The sequence below is a fragment of the Stegostoma tigrinum genome, chromosome 4, assembly GCF_030684315.1.
Source record: "Stegostoma tigrinum isolate sSteTig4 chromosome 4, sSteTig4.hap1, whole genome shotgun sequence".
Classification (NCBI taxonomy): Eukaryota; Metazoa; Chordata; class Chondrichthyes; order Orectolobiformes; family Stegostomatidae; genus Stegostoma; species Stegostoma tigrinum.
In genome coordinates, this window is record NC_081357.1 from 19,957,071 (window position 1) to 19,975,765 (window position 18,695).

At 40.0% G+C, this 18,695-nt stretch overlaps 1 protein-coding gene across 2 annotated transcripts in view; it reads right to left on the bottom strand.

The window, feature by feature from the left end:
* Positions 1-18,695, bottom strand: part of LOC125452367 (zinc finger CCCH domain-containing protein 6) — a 52,686-nt gene that overhangs the window by 25,970 nt on the left and 8,021 nt on the right. For both annotated transcript variants that reach the window (XM_059645197.1, XM_059645196.1), the window contains exons 3-5: positions 5,069-5,258; positions 4,385-4,501; positions 299-545 (exon numbers count right to left, since the gene is read on the bottom strand). In XM_059645197.1, the coding sequence (XP_059501180.1) occupies positions 299-545; positions 4,385-4,501; positions 5,069-5,258 (554 nt within the window). The remainder of the gene's footprint in view (positions 1-298; positions 546-4,384; positions 4,502-5,068; positions 5,259-18,695) is intronic.

The following is an 18,695-nucleotide window of genomic DNA, read 5'->3' on the forward strand; positions in this document are numbered from 1 at the left end:
AGTGGAAACACTGTTTCCTCATTTCACTTGAGAAAAAAATTTGATAATTTGAACATGTCCAAAAGCTTACATTAACTGTATCAAACATGGCTTAAATGCCCCTGCGAAGTGCCCTGGACATTTTATTATAGTAACGGTGAAAATAAATATAAATCTATTATTGCAGAAATATTTGCACACACAAATGATCAAAATTTTTACTTTAAATGCAATAACGTATCTCTCTTGAAAGCCTCAACATGCAGTGCAGTTCAAAAATACATGTGCTTTTGAAGTTGTGACTAATCCTTCTGGGTACCTTTCATTCCAGGCTTTCGCATCTGTCCCATTGGTGACCCTTTAGGAGTCATAACCGCTGAAGCTTCCTTTGCCTGTTTGTACTGCTTTAATTCATGAGCAAAGTCATCACATTCCTCTTCTTCATAGGCATCATATTTCTCCTCACTGTAGTCACTATACTCAGCATAATCTCGGTTATCAGCCTTGTTGTTATTGTAACATTTCTGCGAAGGAGATTTCATGTAATTTCCAGGCCCTTGTGCATGCTGAAAGAAAGGTAACTAAAGTTAGAACTACATACAGCAGAAATTCTAAAATTTAACAACAGTATTGCCTTAACACTCAGTACACTTTAACAAGAAAATTCTCTGACTCTAATGAGAACAGGAGGTCCTAATAACCTAAATCCAGATCAAATTAGGGTTTCTTCTCAAAGTTTTTTTAAATTTAATTATTTCTGCAAATTATGATCACCAAGTGATGGCAATTATATTGACAAACATAAATCAATGCCAGTCACTAATTAAAGTGATCACCTAGAATTAGACAGAAAGCAATGCAAATGAAAAACACAGGAAAAATGATATTCTGAAAATACTGGTGGCCAACATCACCAAAATAACCTGATTGGTAACACAGTTTTATGTCAAATTTTACACTAACATTAAGTTGGGGGGAAAATATCTTCCTTTCCACAGGGCTGAAGACTTCATGGAGTTTTGAACATTATTAACCTTTGTGTTTATGAACTAATCATCAAGAACAGTGGAGGGACTTGGAGAAAAAGAATGGCATGGTGACACCTAACACATCTTGAAGTAAATGAGGAAGAAAGGAGGAAATACTGATGAAAGTGACCAGACAAAACATTTTTTAAAGGTCAACAATCCCTTACTGACAGGAGTATATGTATGAGGGGGTGGGGGGGTGGGAAGAAAATTAAGATACAAGTATGGACATCTACTCTGACTTGGCCAAAGATGCATAGAATAAGAGGATATTAAACTAGGCCTTTAATAACTTAGACGGTAACACAGAGTCTTGCAATTCAGCCACATGAAGACAAGTATAATGAAAGGTAGTGCATTCCAAGCAATTTAACAAACCTAAATCTAGTCATAAGGTAGTAGTAGAACTTCAGCACTCTCCTCTCAAAGCAGAAATGTGATTTTTTTAATGTATTGGTATTTCTTGCAAATTGCCCCAATGAATGAATTACTCAGTGTTATGGGCTTGGATGGGGAGGAATTTCTTTAAAATGTACAAGAAAATTTTCTTATTCAGTACATGAATGTACTTACTGGAGCGGGAGCAACACTTGACCTCTTGGGAAATAAGGCAGGGCAAGTTACAGAGGTGTTAGGGGAGCAGCACTTTAGGGCCAGTGATCATAATTCTATTAGTTTTTAAAATAGTGATGAAAAAGGAGAAAATTCATCAATAAGTTAAAATTCTAAATTGGAGTGAGCCCAATTTTGATAGTATTAGACGGGAACTTCAGTAAAAAAGTGAGTGGGGGAGATCATTCACAGGTAAAGGGATGGTTGGGAATTGGAAGTCTTTAAAAATGAGATAGCAAGTGTTCAGGCACAGCATGTTCCTTTTCGTGAGAAGGTGCAGGGAATGCTGGATGACTAGAGAAGTTAAGGCTCTGGTCGAGAAAAAAGAGGCATAGGTCAGATATCGACAGCTGAGACAGAGTGACTCTCTACACAAGTATAAGGGCAGTAGGAGTATATTTAAGAGGGAAATCAGGAGAGTAAAAAGTGGTCATGAGATAGCGAACAGTTAAGGAGAATCCAAAGAGACTATAAGTAATCAGAAGTGTAACTATGGCGAGAACAGGGCACCTTAAAGATTTATGCATGGAACCATGGAGATGGGTGAGGGTCTAAACAAATATTTTGTGTCAGTATTTACTGTGGAGAAGGACATGGAAAAGACAGTGCTTGGGAAAATAAACAGCGATGTTTTGAAGAGAGTGCTTATTACATCAGAGGAAGTACGGGAAGTCTTAAAACATATAGAAGTAGATTGATCCCCTAGACTTGATTAGATGTTTCCCAGAACTTTGTGGGAAGCTAGGGAAGAGACTGCCAGGTCCCTTACTGAGATATCTGTATTATTGACAGCTATGGGCGAGGTGTCAGAAGATTGGAGGTAGCGCATTATTTAAAAAGAGCCAGGGAATTATAAACCAGTGACCGTTATATCAATAGGGTAAATTGATGGAGGGGATTCTGAAAGACAGGACTTGTGGGGATTCGGAAAGGCCAGGACTGATTAAGGGTAGCCAAATTGGGTTTGTGCATTGGAAATCACATCACACTAACTTGAGTGAGTTTTTTGAAGTGGTGATAAAGAAGATTGATCAAGGCACTGTGGTAGACATTGTCTATGTGGACTTCAGCAAAGTGTTTGACAAGGTTCCGCATGGTAGTTTGGTGAGTAAGGTTAGATTACATGGGATCCAGCCAACTGGATACAAATTTAGCTTGAAGTTATGAGACAGAGGGTAATGGTAGTGTTGTTTTCCAGACTGCAGGCCTGTACCCAGCTGTGTAACACAAGGATCGGTGGAGGGCCCATTGCTTTTTGTTATTTATATAAGTGAACTGGATGTGAATTTCGGATGTATGGTTAGTAAGTTCGCAGGAGTCATCGAAGTAGATAATGCAGTGGACAGTGCAGAAGGTTGTGTCAGAGTTCAGATAGGCCAAGGCATGGCAAATGAAATTTAATTTAGATAAATGTGAGGTGTTGCGTTTTGTTAAGGCAAACCAGGCAGGATTTATACAGATAATAGTAGGGCCCTGGGAAGTGTTGCCAAACACAGATCTAGGGGGTGCAAGTGCACTGTTCCTTGAAAAGGGAGTTACTGGGACAGGGTGTTAAAGACGGTGTTTGGCACACTTGCCTACATCGGTCAGAACGCTGAGCACAGGAGTAGGGATGCCACGATGCAGCGAACATGACGGTGAGGCGACTTTTAGAATACTATGTACAATTTTGGTCATCCTTCTACAGGAAAGATGTTATTAAACTTCCAGGGATGCAGAAAAGACTTACAAGGATGTTGCTAGAACTAGAGGATTTGACTTTGAAGGAAAGGCTGAATAGGTTGGGGCTGTTTTCCCTGGAGCATGAGAGGCTGAAGGGTGACTTTACAGAGGTTTATAAAATCATGAGGGGCACAGATAGGGTGATTAACCAAGATATTTTTCCTGGGATGGGGGGAAGGAGGAGAGTCCAAAACTAGAGCAAATAGTTTTAAAGGGAAAAGATTTAAAAAGGACCTGAGGGGTAACCTTTTCACGCAAAGGGTGGCGTGTGTATGGAATGAGCTGCCAGAGGAAGCGATGGAGCTAAGTACATTGCAACATTTAAAAGGCATCTGGATAGGTATATGAATAGAAGGTTTTAGAAGGATATGGGTTAAATGCTGGCAAATGGGGCTAGGTCAGACTGGGGTATCTGGTCACAACAGATGAGTTGGACCAAAGGTCTGTTTCCGTGCTGTACGAATCGATGACTCTAGGAGTCTACGAGTGCAAGCTTCCACATTTTCAGCAATACTCAAATTCTTCATCTACTTTTAAAAAGTACGTAAAGGAATTCATCAAACCACCTAACAGGTCTACACAATTTCTGCGGCATAGATTATTTAAAAAGTCTCAGTGACACTACTCTGTAGACTCCAAAAAGGGATAGTAAGTAGCATTAAAGGAAATGAAGTTAAATGAGTGAGAGACAGTTTTAACAAAGTCAAAACGTGAGTAACAGTAGTCCAGTAACTGGCTAGTTGAGAGATGAAATAAAAGGATCAACTTCACACAATGAACAGAGCATTCCAAATATTAGGAAGATTTTAGCTTATATGTGCGCTTTGAAATAAGAGGGAGAGTCACATTTTTTCGACATTACCCAAGAACATTTCTTCTTCAGTTGATTAAAAAGAAAATTACACATGCTTGGAAGTTTCTTCAAATTGGGGCTTGTTTGGTTATGCAACCCTAGTTAAGGGAATTAGTACACGTACTAGGTTAGCACAAAAATACAACCTTCCTACTTGGAGACCGTACCACAAATATTTTTAGTTACTTACAGGAGAGAAAGGAGGATCATATTCTCGGTAGGAAACAGGACCTTTCTTGTATGATCTTTCAGCATCAATATCAGAGTCATAACTGAAATCTGAGTCACCACTGGAAGGAGAATGTCGCTGCAAAAAACAAGACAAAAATACAATACAGGTACACAACACAGAACAATATTGCACAAGAATGGGCCCTTCAGCCAACCATTTCTGTGCAAACCATGATGCCATTCTAAATTAATCCCACCGGTCTGCACATGGTCCATGTCCCTCTATTCCCTGCCTCTTCATGTGTTCGTCCAAATGCATCTTAAATATTGCTGTTGTACCTGCTTCCACAACCGATCGGGGCAGCACATTCCAGGCTCCTGACATCCTGAGTGAACAATAGTCTGCCTCACACATCTTCAAACTTTTCACCTCTCACTACACCCCCTAGTAACATTTCGACTTTGGAGAGAAAAACACCATCAATCTATGCTATCCCCTCAATTTCATACACTTACCTTTATTTATTTATTATAAAGCTCATTCAATTCAATTACCAAGTTATACCTCAGCCCCTGACACACTAGCGTCAACAATCCGAGTCTGTCCAACTATAAATAAGATGTAATATTTAGTTATTTTCTACCATAATTAAATTATCCATTAAATAAATTCTAGTTGAACAGGGTCATCTCTGCACATTACCTTGTGCTTCTCTTTCTTTCTCCTTTTTGTTTTTTTCTTTTCCCTTTCCTTTTCTCGCTTTCTCTTCTTCTTTGATCGTCTATGGGATGATTTGTCCTCTTTTTCACTTTCTTTTGAATCTTTCTTCACTTCAGGGTTTCCTTCAAGTCCATCATCATCTATTTCACCATCTTCTAGTTCACCATCCTCTCTGCAATTGCAAATATCACCATCATGCTGAAAGGTTTCCACATTTGAACTGGAGCTTCAGCTGGGTAGAAAGTTATGTTCCTTTCTAAACGAATTGGCTTTTTAAAAAAAAATCTTGATTTGTCAATTTGTATCATCATTCAAATAATGGAAAACTGCTCCTTTCGTTAATCTCAGTTGCATCTTGCTGGCCAATACTAATGGCAACAAACAAGATAAGTTCTGTTAACTTACTAACTCTTCAATGTGGAAGGTTCACACTTAAGACAAATCTGAACTTGCTATCAATGCATAATAGTAAAACCAAATTCACTTCCCAGTGAGCACAAAATAACTTTGATTTCACAATACTGTTCTGTAAATTGATACCAGGATCTGTTAATGAATACAATCCAAAATTCTACGTAAGAAAATTAAACTACTGAAGAGCTGACCATGTACATGATGTGAAGTTCACTCAGCAAAATGAATCTATTTAAATCCTTCTTTCAGCAATATTGTAGGAATACTGTATCATAACAAATAGACCAATGCTTAGAGAGTAGAGTTTGGCGAAATAGGAGACACACGTTTAAGTGAAGAGAAAGCAGACTTGACAGAGGCCCAAATATTCTGGTCTTTGGATAGTCAGAGTCACTAGGTGAAGACTGGCTATACATTTGCCAGGTATGTTTTGGGACCCCTCAAAATGTACCAATGAAATGACTACTTTCAATTGGTAATTACTGCGCTCAGAATCCTTTAACTCAGAATGAGACCAGGAAACTTCAAAGTGTTCTGATTTACTTACCTGGATAGTCACCCAACAAACAGTATGGCCAGTCCCAGGTCACTAAACAACCAAGCCAGCATTACTCCTCCACCAACCAGACCATCACTGACGTCCTACACCTCTTTGATCTAACCTCACCATTCTATCCTGTACCACACGCAGGTGACACTCTACGATCCTATTCTCCATGATTTCATTTACCTTATCCACCTCTACAATGACACATTCATACTAAACAGCTGGTTCCATAAAAATGGAGTATGATTGCAGATCCTGTGTTGCTCCGGGGAGAATTCCAAACTGAGTTAGATGTGAAGTTTCCTTCACTGCAAGATTATATAGAAATATTGGAGGAAAGTGAGCAGGTATCTTCTTCTGATCAAGGCAGTACAGTGGCACAGTGTTAGCACGGGTGCCTCACAGCACCAGGAACCTGGGTTCAATTCCACCCTCAGGTGACTTACCTGTGTAGAGTATGTACATTCCCCCCGTGTCTGCACGGATTGCCTCCGGATGCTCCGTTTCCTCACATGGTCCAAAGCTGAGCAGGTGAGGTGGACTGGCCATGCTAAATTGCCAAGAGTGCCCACGCATGTATAGACCAGGTGAATTAACCATATGAGATGCAGTATTGCTGGGATATGGTAGGTGAGTGGGTCTAGGTGGGATGCTCTTTGAAGCGTCAAAGTGCCTCAATGGGCCAAATGGCCAGTTTCCAGTGTAGGGAGTCTATGATTCTATAAAAATAAAGTTTCCAATCCTGACTGTAAGATCTGGACCATAGAATCGTTTAATGGTGACTGTTCAGAAAAGCACTCATCCAAGGTGTATAATCTGGCTCTATTAGAAATCAGCTAGCTCCACTCCCCAACTTTTTCTTAAAAAACCAAAACAACTGCAGATGCTGTAAATCAGGAACAAAACCAAAGTTGCTGGAAAAGCTCAGGAGGTGTGGCAGCATCTATGAAGAAGGAAACAGGGTTAGCATTTTGGTTCCTGTGACCCTTCCTCAGAACTGCTGCCAGACGTGCTGAGCTTTTCCAGCTTTGTTTTTGTTTCAACCTTTTCTTTTTGCCGCTCAAATTTCTACTGTTTAGATAATCATCCAATTGTCTTTTGAAACAACTGAATTTGCCCCATTGTACATTCAGGGACATATCCTAACAACGAGATATACAAACTTCCAAACATCATGTTTAGCAATCTTCGCAATTACTTTATCTCAATGCCATCTGGTTTTCTCTCTCTTTCCATCAATGGGAAGCTCAGGATTCGCAGAAAATTATTTCATTCCAGCATTACAGTGTTGGGGAGAAAATAGCAAAGTTTTCAATGGTGACTGTCCAGAGTCACCTCTGAGGAAGGAACACAGACAGAGCAAAGGGGAAATCTGTAGCACACTGCTTCTTCAATGGAAATGTTTAAAAGCTCATTAATTAGTCACTCATCTCATTTATATTATCTCAGAAATCTTACTGGAAGAAGAGAGCCTCATTCTGTGTAAAGAATACCTAATATTTGCTGCAATTCTGAAGTATATGCAACAGAAAACATCAATTTACAGAGCACCTTTCATGACAATTAAGACATTTAAAAAGTGCTTTACAGCAAATTAAGTGCTGCTTCTAGCCATTGTGCAAATGTATTAATCACACCAGCCAATTTGCACAAAGCAAGATCCCATAAGTAACGTGATAATGATGAAATACTCTTTTCTTTGCGATACTGACTGAAGGATATTTACCAGTGCACCAGAGGTAACTCCTCTGCTCTTGTCCAAAGTAATGCAACGGGTTCTTCACATCCAACTGAGGGTACAGATGGGACCTCACATTAATCTTATCCAAAACAAAAAGGACTTCTGACTATGTAACAGTACCATACTGGAGTGTCAGTTTGATATTTGCACTCAAGTTCTGGAATTAGATTTGAAGCAAGAAACTTCAAGTAGAAATGCCAAGTAGATGATCCACCCCAGCCTCTTGCAGTGGTCCACATCATCATTGATACCAATCTTCAGCCACTTCAATTCACTCATGATATCAAGAAATGGTTGGACACTGGAAACTGTAAAAGCTGTATGTTTAACTACATTCCAGCAGCAGTACTGAAGATCTGTGCTCCAGAATGGGCTGCTCTTCTAGCCAAGTTCCTTCTGTACAGCAGAACACTGGCAACATAGAAAATGTCCCGATGTGTCCTGTACATAAAAAGCAAGACATATCCAAGTCAGCTGATTACCATCCCATCATGCTGCTCTCTATCATCAGTAAAATCATGGAAGGTGTCATCAAGCGCGATCAAGCAGCACCAGCTTATGGACACCACTCTGGGTTCCACCTGGGCTACCTCAGCTCCTGATCAAATTCCAAACGTAATAAAAAAAATTCAATTCCAAAGGTAAAGTGAGAATGACAGGCCACTTTCAACCAACTTGATCAAAGTGCCCTAGCAAAGCTGAAATCGATGGGTATGGGCGGGCTGGGAGTCATTCCTGGCACATAGGAAGCTGGTTGTGATTGCTGGAGGTCAGTCATCTCACCTCCAGGACATTTCAGCAGGAGTTCTTCAGGGTAATGCCCTAGGTCAAACCATCGTCAGCAGACTCATCAATGGCCTTCCTTCCATTATAAAGGTCAGAATTAAGAACATTTGATGACTGCACAATGTTCAACACCATTCACAACTCCTCAGACACTGAAGCAGTTGATACTCAAATACAACAAGATCTGGGCAATATCCAGGCTTGAGCTGCAAGGGGAAAGTAACATTTGCACCACACAAATGGCAGGTAATGACCATCTCCAATAAGAGATAATCTAACCACCACACAGTGACACAACAGTTAACACTGCTGCCTCACTCACAGGGACCTAGGTTAAATTTCAGCCTTTGGTGGCATGTGGAGTTTGCACATTCTCCCTGTGCCTTCTTGGGTTTCAAGGACAACAAAGCAAGTGCAATAATTGCAGGCCAGGCTGCAATGCCTACAGCCCTTAAATGAATAAAAATAGTCACTGTCACTTTATAAATTGACATGATTTGGTGTACCATGTAAGAACATAAATGCATCCTGCAATGAAGGAGAACTTGCATGACTTCAAAGAATAAGTGCACAAGATTTCTCTTGTCCAATTGTTTCTGGCATATGGCAACCATTCTGTGTGCACTGTGTTCCCATAAAAATCACAAGATCTATGCCCAACCAATCCACTTAGCGGTTTTAGTTTAAAAAAAACACTGATGGAATCTTGCTAAGAAATTTCATACTGGAACAATACCAGTTTCACAGCTTGATCAAAACAGATGGTCATAATCAACTAATCTGCATTGTACTGCTAACTTGTTATCCTAGAAATGATCAAATCCACAGGAATCTTGAATTCTCAACCTTTTGGTTAGAAGTCCTCTCCACATTGAGCACCATAGAATTCATTATGCAAATATCTCCATTCAGCCTGCCTCAGCCAGCAATCTATTTCCAAAACAACAGAGGAAATGAAAACCTCAAATGAAGAAGTCAGGAATGTAAATGAGTACACTTCACTTACATGGAGGAGTTCAGCTCAGCAATTAAAACATTGACACCCTATTTTGCCAACACAGACTGCTTGAACACTAATCTACTATTAACAGTTGTATCAGAGTCACTCCCTTGGGTTTAATACTATCTGCAAAACCTGTGACTTCCATTACCTTAAAAGATAAAAGCAACAGGTACATGCAACAGCATCATATCCAAGTTCCCTTCCAATTTACACACTATCCAGACTTGAACATATATCACAGTTTCGGTCTTTCTAGTTTGCTCTATCATTCAATATAATCGTTTTTGACCATCCAACCTAGTACCCTGTTCCCACATTCTCCTATATCCTCTGATCCGTTTAGCCCCAAGAATGATATCTAACTCCTTTTTGAAAACATCCAATGTTTTGGTCTTAATTGTTTTCCAAAGCAGTGAATTCCACAGGCTCAACACTCTCTGGGCGAAGAAATGTCTCTTCGTCTCAGTCCTAACTTGCCTCCGCCATACCTTTAAACAGTGTCCCCGAGTTCAGGACTCCTCAGACATCAAGAACATCTTTCATAGGATCTTCACCACACAGATTTCAGCAGTTTAAGTCATCAGCCTCACAATTTTCTCAAGAACAACTAAGGATGGGTATGCGAGATAATAGGAACTACAGAATCCAAGATAACAAGGTGTAGAGCTGGATGAACACAGCAGGCCAAGCAGCATCTTAGCAGCAGGAAAGCTGATGTTTCAGGCCTATACCCTTCATCTGATGAAGGATCTAGGCCCGAAACGTCAGCTTTCCTGCTGTGTTCATCCAGCTCTACACCTTGTTATCAAGGATGGGTATGCATTGGCTTAATCAGAGATGCCCACATCCTGACCCACTTAAGCTAATCAGTCAAGCAGAAATACTGATGCACTATGCACCAATTTTACAAGTAACATCCAGGGGACTAGTGGAGCATTTTGAATTAAACTACAGGGGTAACTACTATTTCACTGAAATCATTCAACCTGCCAACAGAGAATTTAGTAGTAAAAATTATTTTAAGAAACCAGTTTGTGACAAATAATTTCCCAACATAATAGTCTTAGAAGTTGATAACATAGGTGGTATCAATTCAACATTACAACAGTTTGTATTTACACCCATCATAATTCTGGCAACAAAGTTAAAAGGGAAATGGAATTTAGTTAATTGAGACTATAATGCAGAGCCGATTAACTGGAATGCCCTTATTTATGAGTAAGAGCTCATCCATGAGTCTAAATAATCGCTCATGTAAATTAGTAGCTTACGGAGACGTGACTGCTTTGATCAGCAGACCAAATTAGATGAGTGTCATAATAGGTCTCCTCCCTTTGGCAGTGAGGCTTAAACATATGCACCAGAGTCAAGAACAGCATCTTCCCTGCTGTTATTAGACTGATAAATTGACTCTCTAACTTCAAATAATGTTGATCTTGTTTCACGAACATCCTATGCAGTGTATCCTACATACCTCTCTCTGTCCAAATCTTTTATCACTCTACGATCTCTATGCCCTAGATTACTATGGTTTGCCTGTACTGCTCACAAACAAAGCTTTTCACTGTACTTATGTGCCAGGACAATAAAACAAAAATCAATAAAGGAATTTGTCTACACTGACAATGTGAAGATTGATTCTGGCAATTTGGGTAAACAAGACCAATCTAAAATTCAACTGTCCTAAAGGTATGTCAATGTGTCGTGAAAAGTGCAGAGCTCAACAAGACCTCCTAGTGACCCGCTGCATCTGGATCTGTCTCAAGCTGCCTAGACTCATCTTGCTGCCAATGCAAGAGAGTGAGGCTGACAATGCACACGTCTCCCTTACTATAATTTAATTTAAACACAGGATATTCATTGCCATTCTGCTGTCAATCATCTATCAGTTACAAGTTTTGCAGCAATGAGCAAGCAACGTAGGAATGGATATGTTGGGATCCGTAGCCTTGAAGCTGCACTTAGGTAGCTCAGGCCATTTGTCATTTTTAGATGGAAGTGAGAAATGGAGCTCGGCAGCCCCCATTGCATCTAAGCAACTCTTCTCTAGACGACGCAGCAAATCTCTCTAATATGAGGATAAATAAAGATAAGGTGGCCCAAACACTGTCTGCTTCATTTTCCTAGCCAGTCCCATCAAAAGAGATCCCAACAAAACAATCATGGCAATCTCAATACATGAAGATAACACCAGCCACCACTCATGCACAGCACATCAGCAGACTCATGGGCAATGTACATCGGACAGACCTGTGAAAAGAGTACTTTTGCTGGTGACCCTGCGTGGGTACAAAACCCAAAAAGCACCCCAACCAGAATAGTATCACTGAAGTGGAAGAGAGTAATTCAAGGAAATCTGGACAGATAATACATTATTTTGGAACAACCATGGAAAATAAGAACCATGCAAAGGTGGAATAGACTTTGCTATCACAATCTAGTCAGTTAAGGTGAATTGCCTTTCCAAGGGTACCAATAACCGCATGCTGTGCTTAAGTCCACCACGCATGGCATCAGGCATATAACTTTCATTAGGTATCTTTGCCCTTGACTATGGCCAATTCTATGAAATCAAGGATAAACGACATTTTGGTTTCCATTCCCTGACTACTATCGCGCCGAAGAGAAGCAATCCGATCAGCCTTACAACGCAAAAGTTGCTGCTCATCACCAGGGATCAGTGATTTTAAAAAAATACAGGGTTGCAACAGCCATGGTCTCCTCTTGCAGGTATGCGCCAAGCACAAGTATTTAACCACCACCTGAGTTTTAAACTGCTAAATCACAAAAGACATCCTGGGTACACTACCTTCTATGTATTGGAATCTTATCAATTATGTCGTTATAGACAGAGGAACAGGCAGGATGGGCATGTGCAGCACTGACCGCTAGACTGACCCCAATGTCATTTCACAGATAATGAAAGATGTATACCCTAGAAACATCTAGATAATGAAGGTTCAGAGTGTCTCAATGCATCAAATTTATGAAGTCATAAAAGGAACTGCTTAGAAAATACAATGCACCTTTGTACTGCTAAAATGCACTATCACTGGAGGGCTCAAAAGTTCCTTGGCCCTACCTCTCATAAGCAGAAAACCAATTCAATAAAAACAATGACCTGATTCAAAAATTATTAGGAGAGAGAAAAACTGCTCCCACAGGATTGGCCTCAATGACAAGAAATTGCCACTATCCATGCCGTTTGCAGAAATGCCCATAAGACTGCTCAGTGCAAGTTCAGCAAGATGCTCTTGCTATGATGTTCACAGTTTGATGTCATCATCTTCCCAGAAGATATCTGCCTTGTGCTTCTCTTCATGTTCCACATAAGTCAGCTACATCCAGTCCATTATACCAATCATCTGCCTTCTCCTCTGCATCTCTCGCCTACATTTTTCATTGTCTTTTCTTCCATGTTTAGTCTACCATCTGCACTGACAAATGTGCCCAAAATTCTACAACTTCCTTTCTTTTGTGTTATGTACTAAGTTCCTCTTTTCTTCCCCCCGACCATTTCGCACACATTCTTAATCTTTTTGTCTGTTTAGGATATGCAGAATATCTTCTGACATGTCAACACCTGAAATGCCTTCAGCTTATTAATATTCTCAGACATATATAGGACAAAGGATAAGATGTAAGACCTCAGCATTATTTTGCTAAGGTTCAGGTTCAGTTTCTTCAATGTTACCACCGTCATCCTGGCAAAACTGGCTTGGCTATCTTTGTTGTTCTTTAGTTCCCACAATCACATCTCCCAATTTTTGCGATGGTCTAGCCACAGAACGTGATCCTTTTCACTTGTCTATTTACTTCAATTTTCACTGACAAGTTAAGGTCTCCACTTATCATCATCTCATCTTCACATTCAAGGCAAGTACTGGTCTTTATACAAATTACCTTTGAACTGAGTGGTTTGCTAGGTCATTTGAGGATAATTAACAGTTAACCACAGTATTGTAGACAAACTTTCTTTCCTAGACTATGGTAGTAAATGAGATGGGATCAATGATAGCTTCATCACTGGCATTAGTGAGACAAATTTACATTCCAGGTTAATTAAGTGAATTTGAATTCCACAACTGCCATGGTAAGATTTGAATTCTTGTCCTCAAAGAATTAGCCTGGATCTGTTGATTACTGGTTCAGTTATGTTACCATTGCTACACTATTTATCAAATTTTAATAACCACCAAAAAATTGCTCACCTCCATTTTATAATACTGTACTACTTATATGCTATTTTCCAATGTCAGATCAAAGAACTACAGCAACTTTTTAAAAATCTAACTGTAGCTGAAAGATCTTGTTTCAGTGGTTTTATTTAAAATGTTCTGAAAGCTTGAATAACTGTGTTTAATGCAAACTGTAGGCAACTTCTTAAAGAATCTAGGGATTCAACAACTTCTGAGCATTGAAAATCTAATCTGCTACCACATTTGATTTGTCCACAAAGTCAACACCTCAGGTTGCAAAGATGTTATGCTAAGTTTATAGAACCAACACAGCACTAAGAATCCAACGAACCAATGAAAATGTTAAAAACATCATCCTGTTTTTGTTGCAAACTTAAACAATACAAATTCATAAACACCAAATAAAAGTTATTCGTTAGATCAATCATGATCATTCTAAGGGGGAAAAACCCATTTTGCTGGGACAATCAGATAGAATGACCAATTAATAAATGTTTATATGCTAAATTTGAGTTTCTAAAACTAACACAACTTCACAGTCAGGGGGGTCAACAGCACACAAAAAGGCCCATCGGCCCATCTTGCCTGTGCCATTCATAATAAGACCACCTAAGAATTCTAATTCCATTTTCCAGCACTTGGCCCCATAGTCTTGCATTCCTTGGCAGAAATATTAATCTATATATCTTATAATTAGTGGATCTGCCAAACAATATGCCAATAATACATTTCAAGGACAGTTTGGGGACGGTTCAAAGGGAGTCTGGATAACTGTTGCAAGGCCAGGCTAACTATCTTGAAGCCTGGTATGCTATGTTCCTAAAACTACAGCCAGTTTGGTTTCAAACCAGAGAATAGAACTTCTGATGTAGAAAGTAAGATAAAAAAAACAAGATGGGAGATTAGAGCAATATAATGAGGATTAGAACAATCGTAAGGCATAGGTATTATCAGAATCAAGACAGAACAGCTTGTGACAAAAATGTAGAGGAGCACTTAGGCGGAGTAAAAAAAGTGCACGAGTTAGTGAAATGGCAAAACATAGATAAAACTGCATAAAACAGGAAATACTAAGAGACCAGAATCTATTACTTAAACAAGTTATATCAACAACCTGGCTTTAGAAATTACAGCACGAACAGTGGCCTTTCTGTCCAACAGGTTTGTTCTGGTATTCATGATCCACATAAACCATCAATACTGAACTATTTGGAGGTTACGTCTCTTGGATGAGCTAGGATCTCAGTGCATCAGGTGGATATAAAAAAAAAATTCTCGGACACTACTGCAAAGAATGGTAGTAAATCTGCTCCAGGTTTTAGTCCAATATTTATCCTTGACCAATAACATAGATTATCTGATCATTACTACCGTGCAGTTTGTGAAGGTTCACAATAGCTGAAAATAGCTGATATGTTTCTGAAATTACAATGGTGAATACCCTTCAAACATACCTCTGGGCCTGCAACACAGAAGCAAAGTATGAAACTGTTATGAAATAGAACAAAAAGAATTTAACAAGAAATCATAAAAAGATAGTATACAAATTCAGCAGGTAAGAGATGGCAAATGGACTGTTGCTCTTTATTTCAAAGAGTACAGATTTCTAAAAAAAAAACAAGTATTAAAATAGGCAGCACTCGCTGAAAGTATACAAGGCACCAGTTTGACTATATAGACTACACCTGGAGTACTGTGAACAATTTTGCTTGCCTTATCTATGGAAAGATATGCCAGCAGTAGGAGCAGTCCAGAAAACGTTCATTAGAATGATCCCAGGTATAGAGGGGCTGTGTTATGACAACCTAATTAGATTTGGCCTGTAACAGAACATTACATTCCAGCACAGTACAGGCCCTTCGGCCCCCAATGTTGTGCCAACCTGTCATACCGATCTGAAGCCCATCTCACCTACATCTAACTAATCACTGAAGCTCACTGAAGAATGACAGGTGACATTACCGAAACATGCAAGATTCTTAGGAGTCCTAACAGGGCAGGTAAGAAAGTTCATTTACCTTGAGGGAGAATCCCGGACCAAAGGACATAATCTCAGAGGGAGGGGTTGGCAAATTAAGGCAGGACGAAGGAGGAATTTCTCTCAGTATACCTATGGTATTCTTTAACACAGAGGGCTATTGAGGTTAGGTCATAATATATACATGGATAAGACAGGCTGACATTTAATTGGTAAAAGAACCAAAGATCGGGGGGGAAAGGCTGAAAAGATAGAATTAAGGATTATCAGATTGCTGCGATCACAGTGAACAGCAGAACAGACTCAATGCATTGAACCTACTTCGGCAACAATGGAGCCTGAAAGCACAAACAAAAACTTTCATTTAGTATAGTATCCATAATGGAATAAAGCATCCCAAGATCCTTCATAAAAGACTCACAAAGCAAACTTGGACACTGTACCATTATTAGGGAAAAATATGTGAGGAAAGATGACCAAAATCAAGTCAAAGATAGATCTTAAATAGTGTCTTAAAGGTTGAACAAGAGGCAGAGTTGTTTAAGTAGAGAATTCAAAAACTTCATTCCTAGGCACCTGGTGACACAACTACCAACGGTGAAGTAACTAAGTTAGGGAATGAAGAAGACACCAACTGGATTGTGGATTTCTGATGGAGGCTGTTGATCTGGAGATGGATTCAGAAAAAGGGACGGAAGAAGCCACAGAGGGACTGAGATTTGATGAGAATTTTAAAAATCAAGGTGTTGCTTAAGGAGGAGCCAAATCCAGGTTGTCAGCAAGTACAGGACTTCTAGGTAAATGGCACTGACATGCATAAGGACACCGGTAAAACAGCAAAGAATAAAGAGGATTGACTGATGAGATCAGATGGAGGGAAAAAGTTCTAACACCTGTTCTGTGTCAATCAATTATCACCACTGTGGATTTTAAGGCGATTCCAGAATGCAATTGTCTAAAACACTGAGGCTGCCTCAATAGGGATTTTGATCATTGCACACTGTAAATTAAAATACATTTTTTGCAACATTGCTATTTTTAAGTACTGACAGAAACTTGCAGGATCACTAAACAGTTTAAATTATCACACAAGGTATGTTCCAATGTTGAATCAATTGCAGCTGAAAAGCTTACCATATTATCAAGCAAAACAGTCCAAATGAGAACACATGCAAAAATAGCATGCAAATATTGTGCATGAAGATAAAGTTACATATCCCAGTGGATCAGAATGGAAACAGACAGTGATGGTTAATGTATTTTTTTGGGCTGCAGGAAGATTTGTAGAGATCTGCATCAGAACTCGTGCTTTTCCTGTTATATATTATTCATCTGGATGTTAGTAAGTATGGGACAATTTCAAAGTTCATAGATGACATTAAACTTGGAAGATCTGGAAACTAAAAGGACAGTACAGAACAGCAAAATTATATTGACAAGTCAGTGGAGAATGGCAATGGGTGGCAGATGATGTTCAATGCAGAGAATTAAGAGACGACATACTTTGGTAGGAAGAAAATTGCAAGACATTACAAAATAAGGGTGCTAAAAATAGGGGCAGCACGGTGGTGCAGTGGTTTGCACTGCAGCCTCACAGCGCCAGGGACCTGCGTTCAATTCTAGCCTCGGGTAACTGTCTGTGTGGAGTTTGCACATTCTCCCCGTGTCTGTGTGGGTTTCCTCTGGGTGCTCCACTTTCCTGCCACAGTCCAAAGATGTGCAGGTTAGGTGGATCATTGCCCACAGTGTTCAGGGGTGTGTGGGTTACAGGGGGATAGGTCTGGGTGGGATAATCCAAGGGGCAGTGTGGGCTTGTTGGGCTGAAGGGCCTGTTTCCACACTGTAGGAAATCTAATCTAAAAAAAGTGCAGGAGCTGAGGATCCTGGGTGCATGTGAGCACAAAACATTGGAAGTGGCAGAGCAGTTAAAGCTTGGATTTATTAACAGAAACATAGTGTACAAGAGCAAGGAAATAATGCTGAACTCACATTAGACTCCTGTTAAATCTCAGCTAGAGCACTGTGTACAGTTGTTGGCAGCACATTAACAGAAAGGCATGGATGCATACTACAGTGTAGAAGCAAGTTACAAGATTGTTCCAGGTTTGAGAAATTTCAGTTAGGAGGACAGAGTAGATAAGGAGAAAATAGGGAATAGAAAGATGCATTCCAAGAGATAGGAATCTGAAATGCATTGCCTCGGACTGCAGAACCTTCTGAAGTAAGTGGATGAGCACTCGCAAAGCCATAATATTAAAGGCTATAAGCCATTACTGTAAATTGGGATTAGTGTAGATAGGATGGCACATTCCATGGGCCAAAGGGCCTTTTCTGTGCTATACTGATGCTGTTCATCAATGATGTTCTCCCCCAGAAGTGGAGATGTCTGACAATGCTCAGCACCATTTGCAACTCCTCAGATCCTGAAGCAGTTCATGTTCAAATGCAGCAAGATCTGGACAATATCCAGGCTTGAGCTGACAGCTGGCAAGTAACATCTGTGCCACACAAATGACAGGCTTTGACCACCACTACTGAGAAGCATTCTAGCCACCACCCCTTGACATTCAATAGTGTTACTATCACTGAATCTGTCACTAACTGCATCCTGGGGGTTACCATCGACCAGAAACTCAACATGAACACAGTGGCTACAAGAACAGATCAGAGGCTAGTGGCAAGTAACTCACCTCCTGACTCCCTGAAGCCCCATCATCTACAAGGCACAAGTCGGGAGTATGATGGAATGCTCCCCACTTGCTCGAATAGGTGAGCAGCTCCAACAATACAAAAAAAACTTAACTACCACCAGGACAAAGTAGCCTGCTTGATTGGCACTATATCCACAAGCATCCACTCCTTCCACTACCGACAGACTCAGTAGCAGTTGCGTACCATCTACAAGCTGCACTGCACAAATTCAAAGATCCTCAGTTGGCAC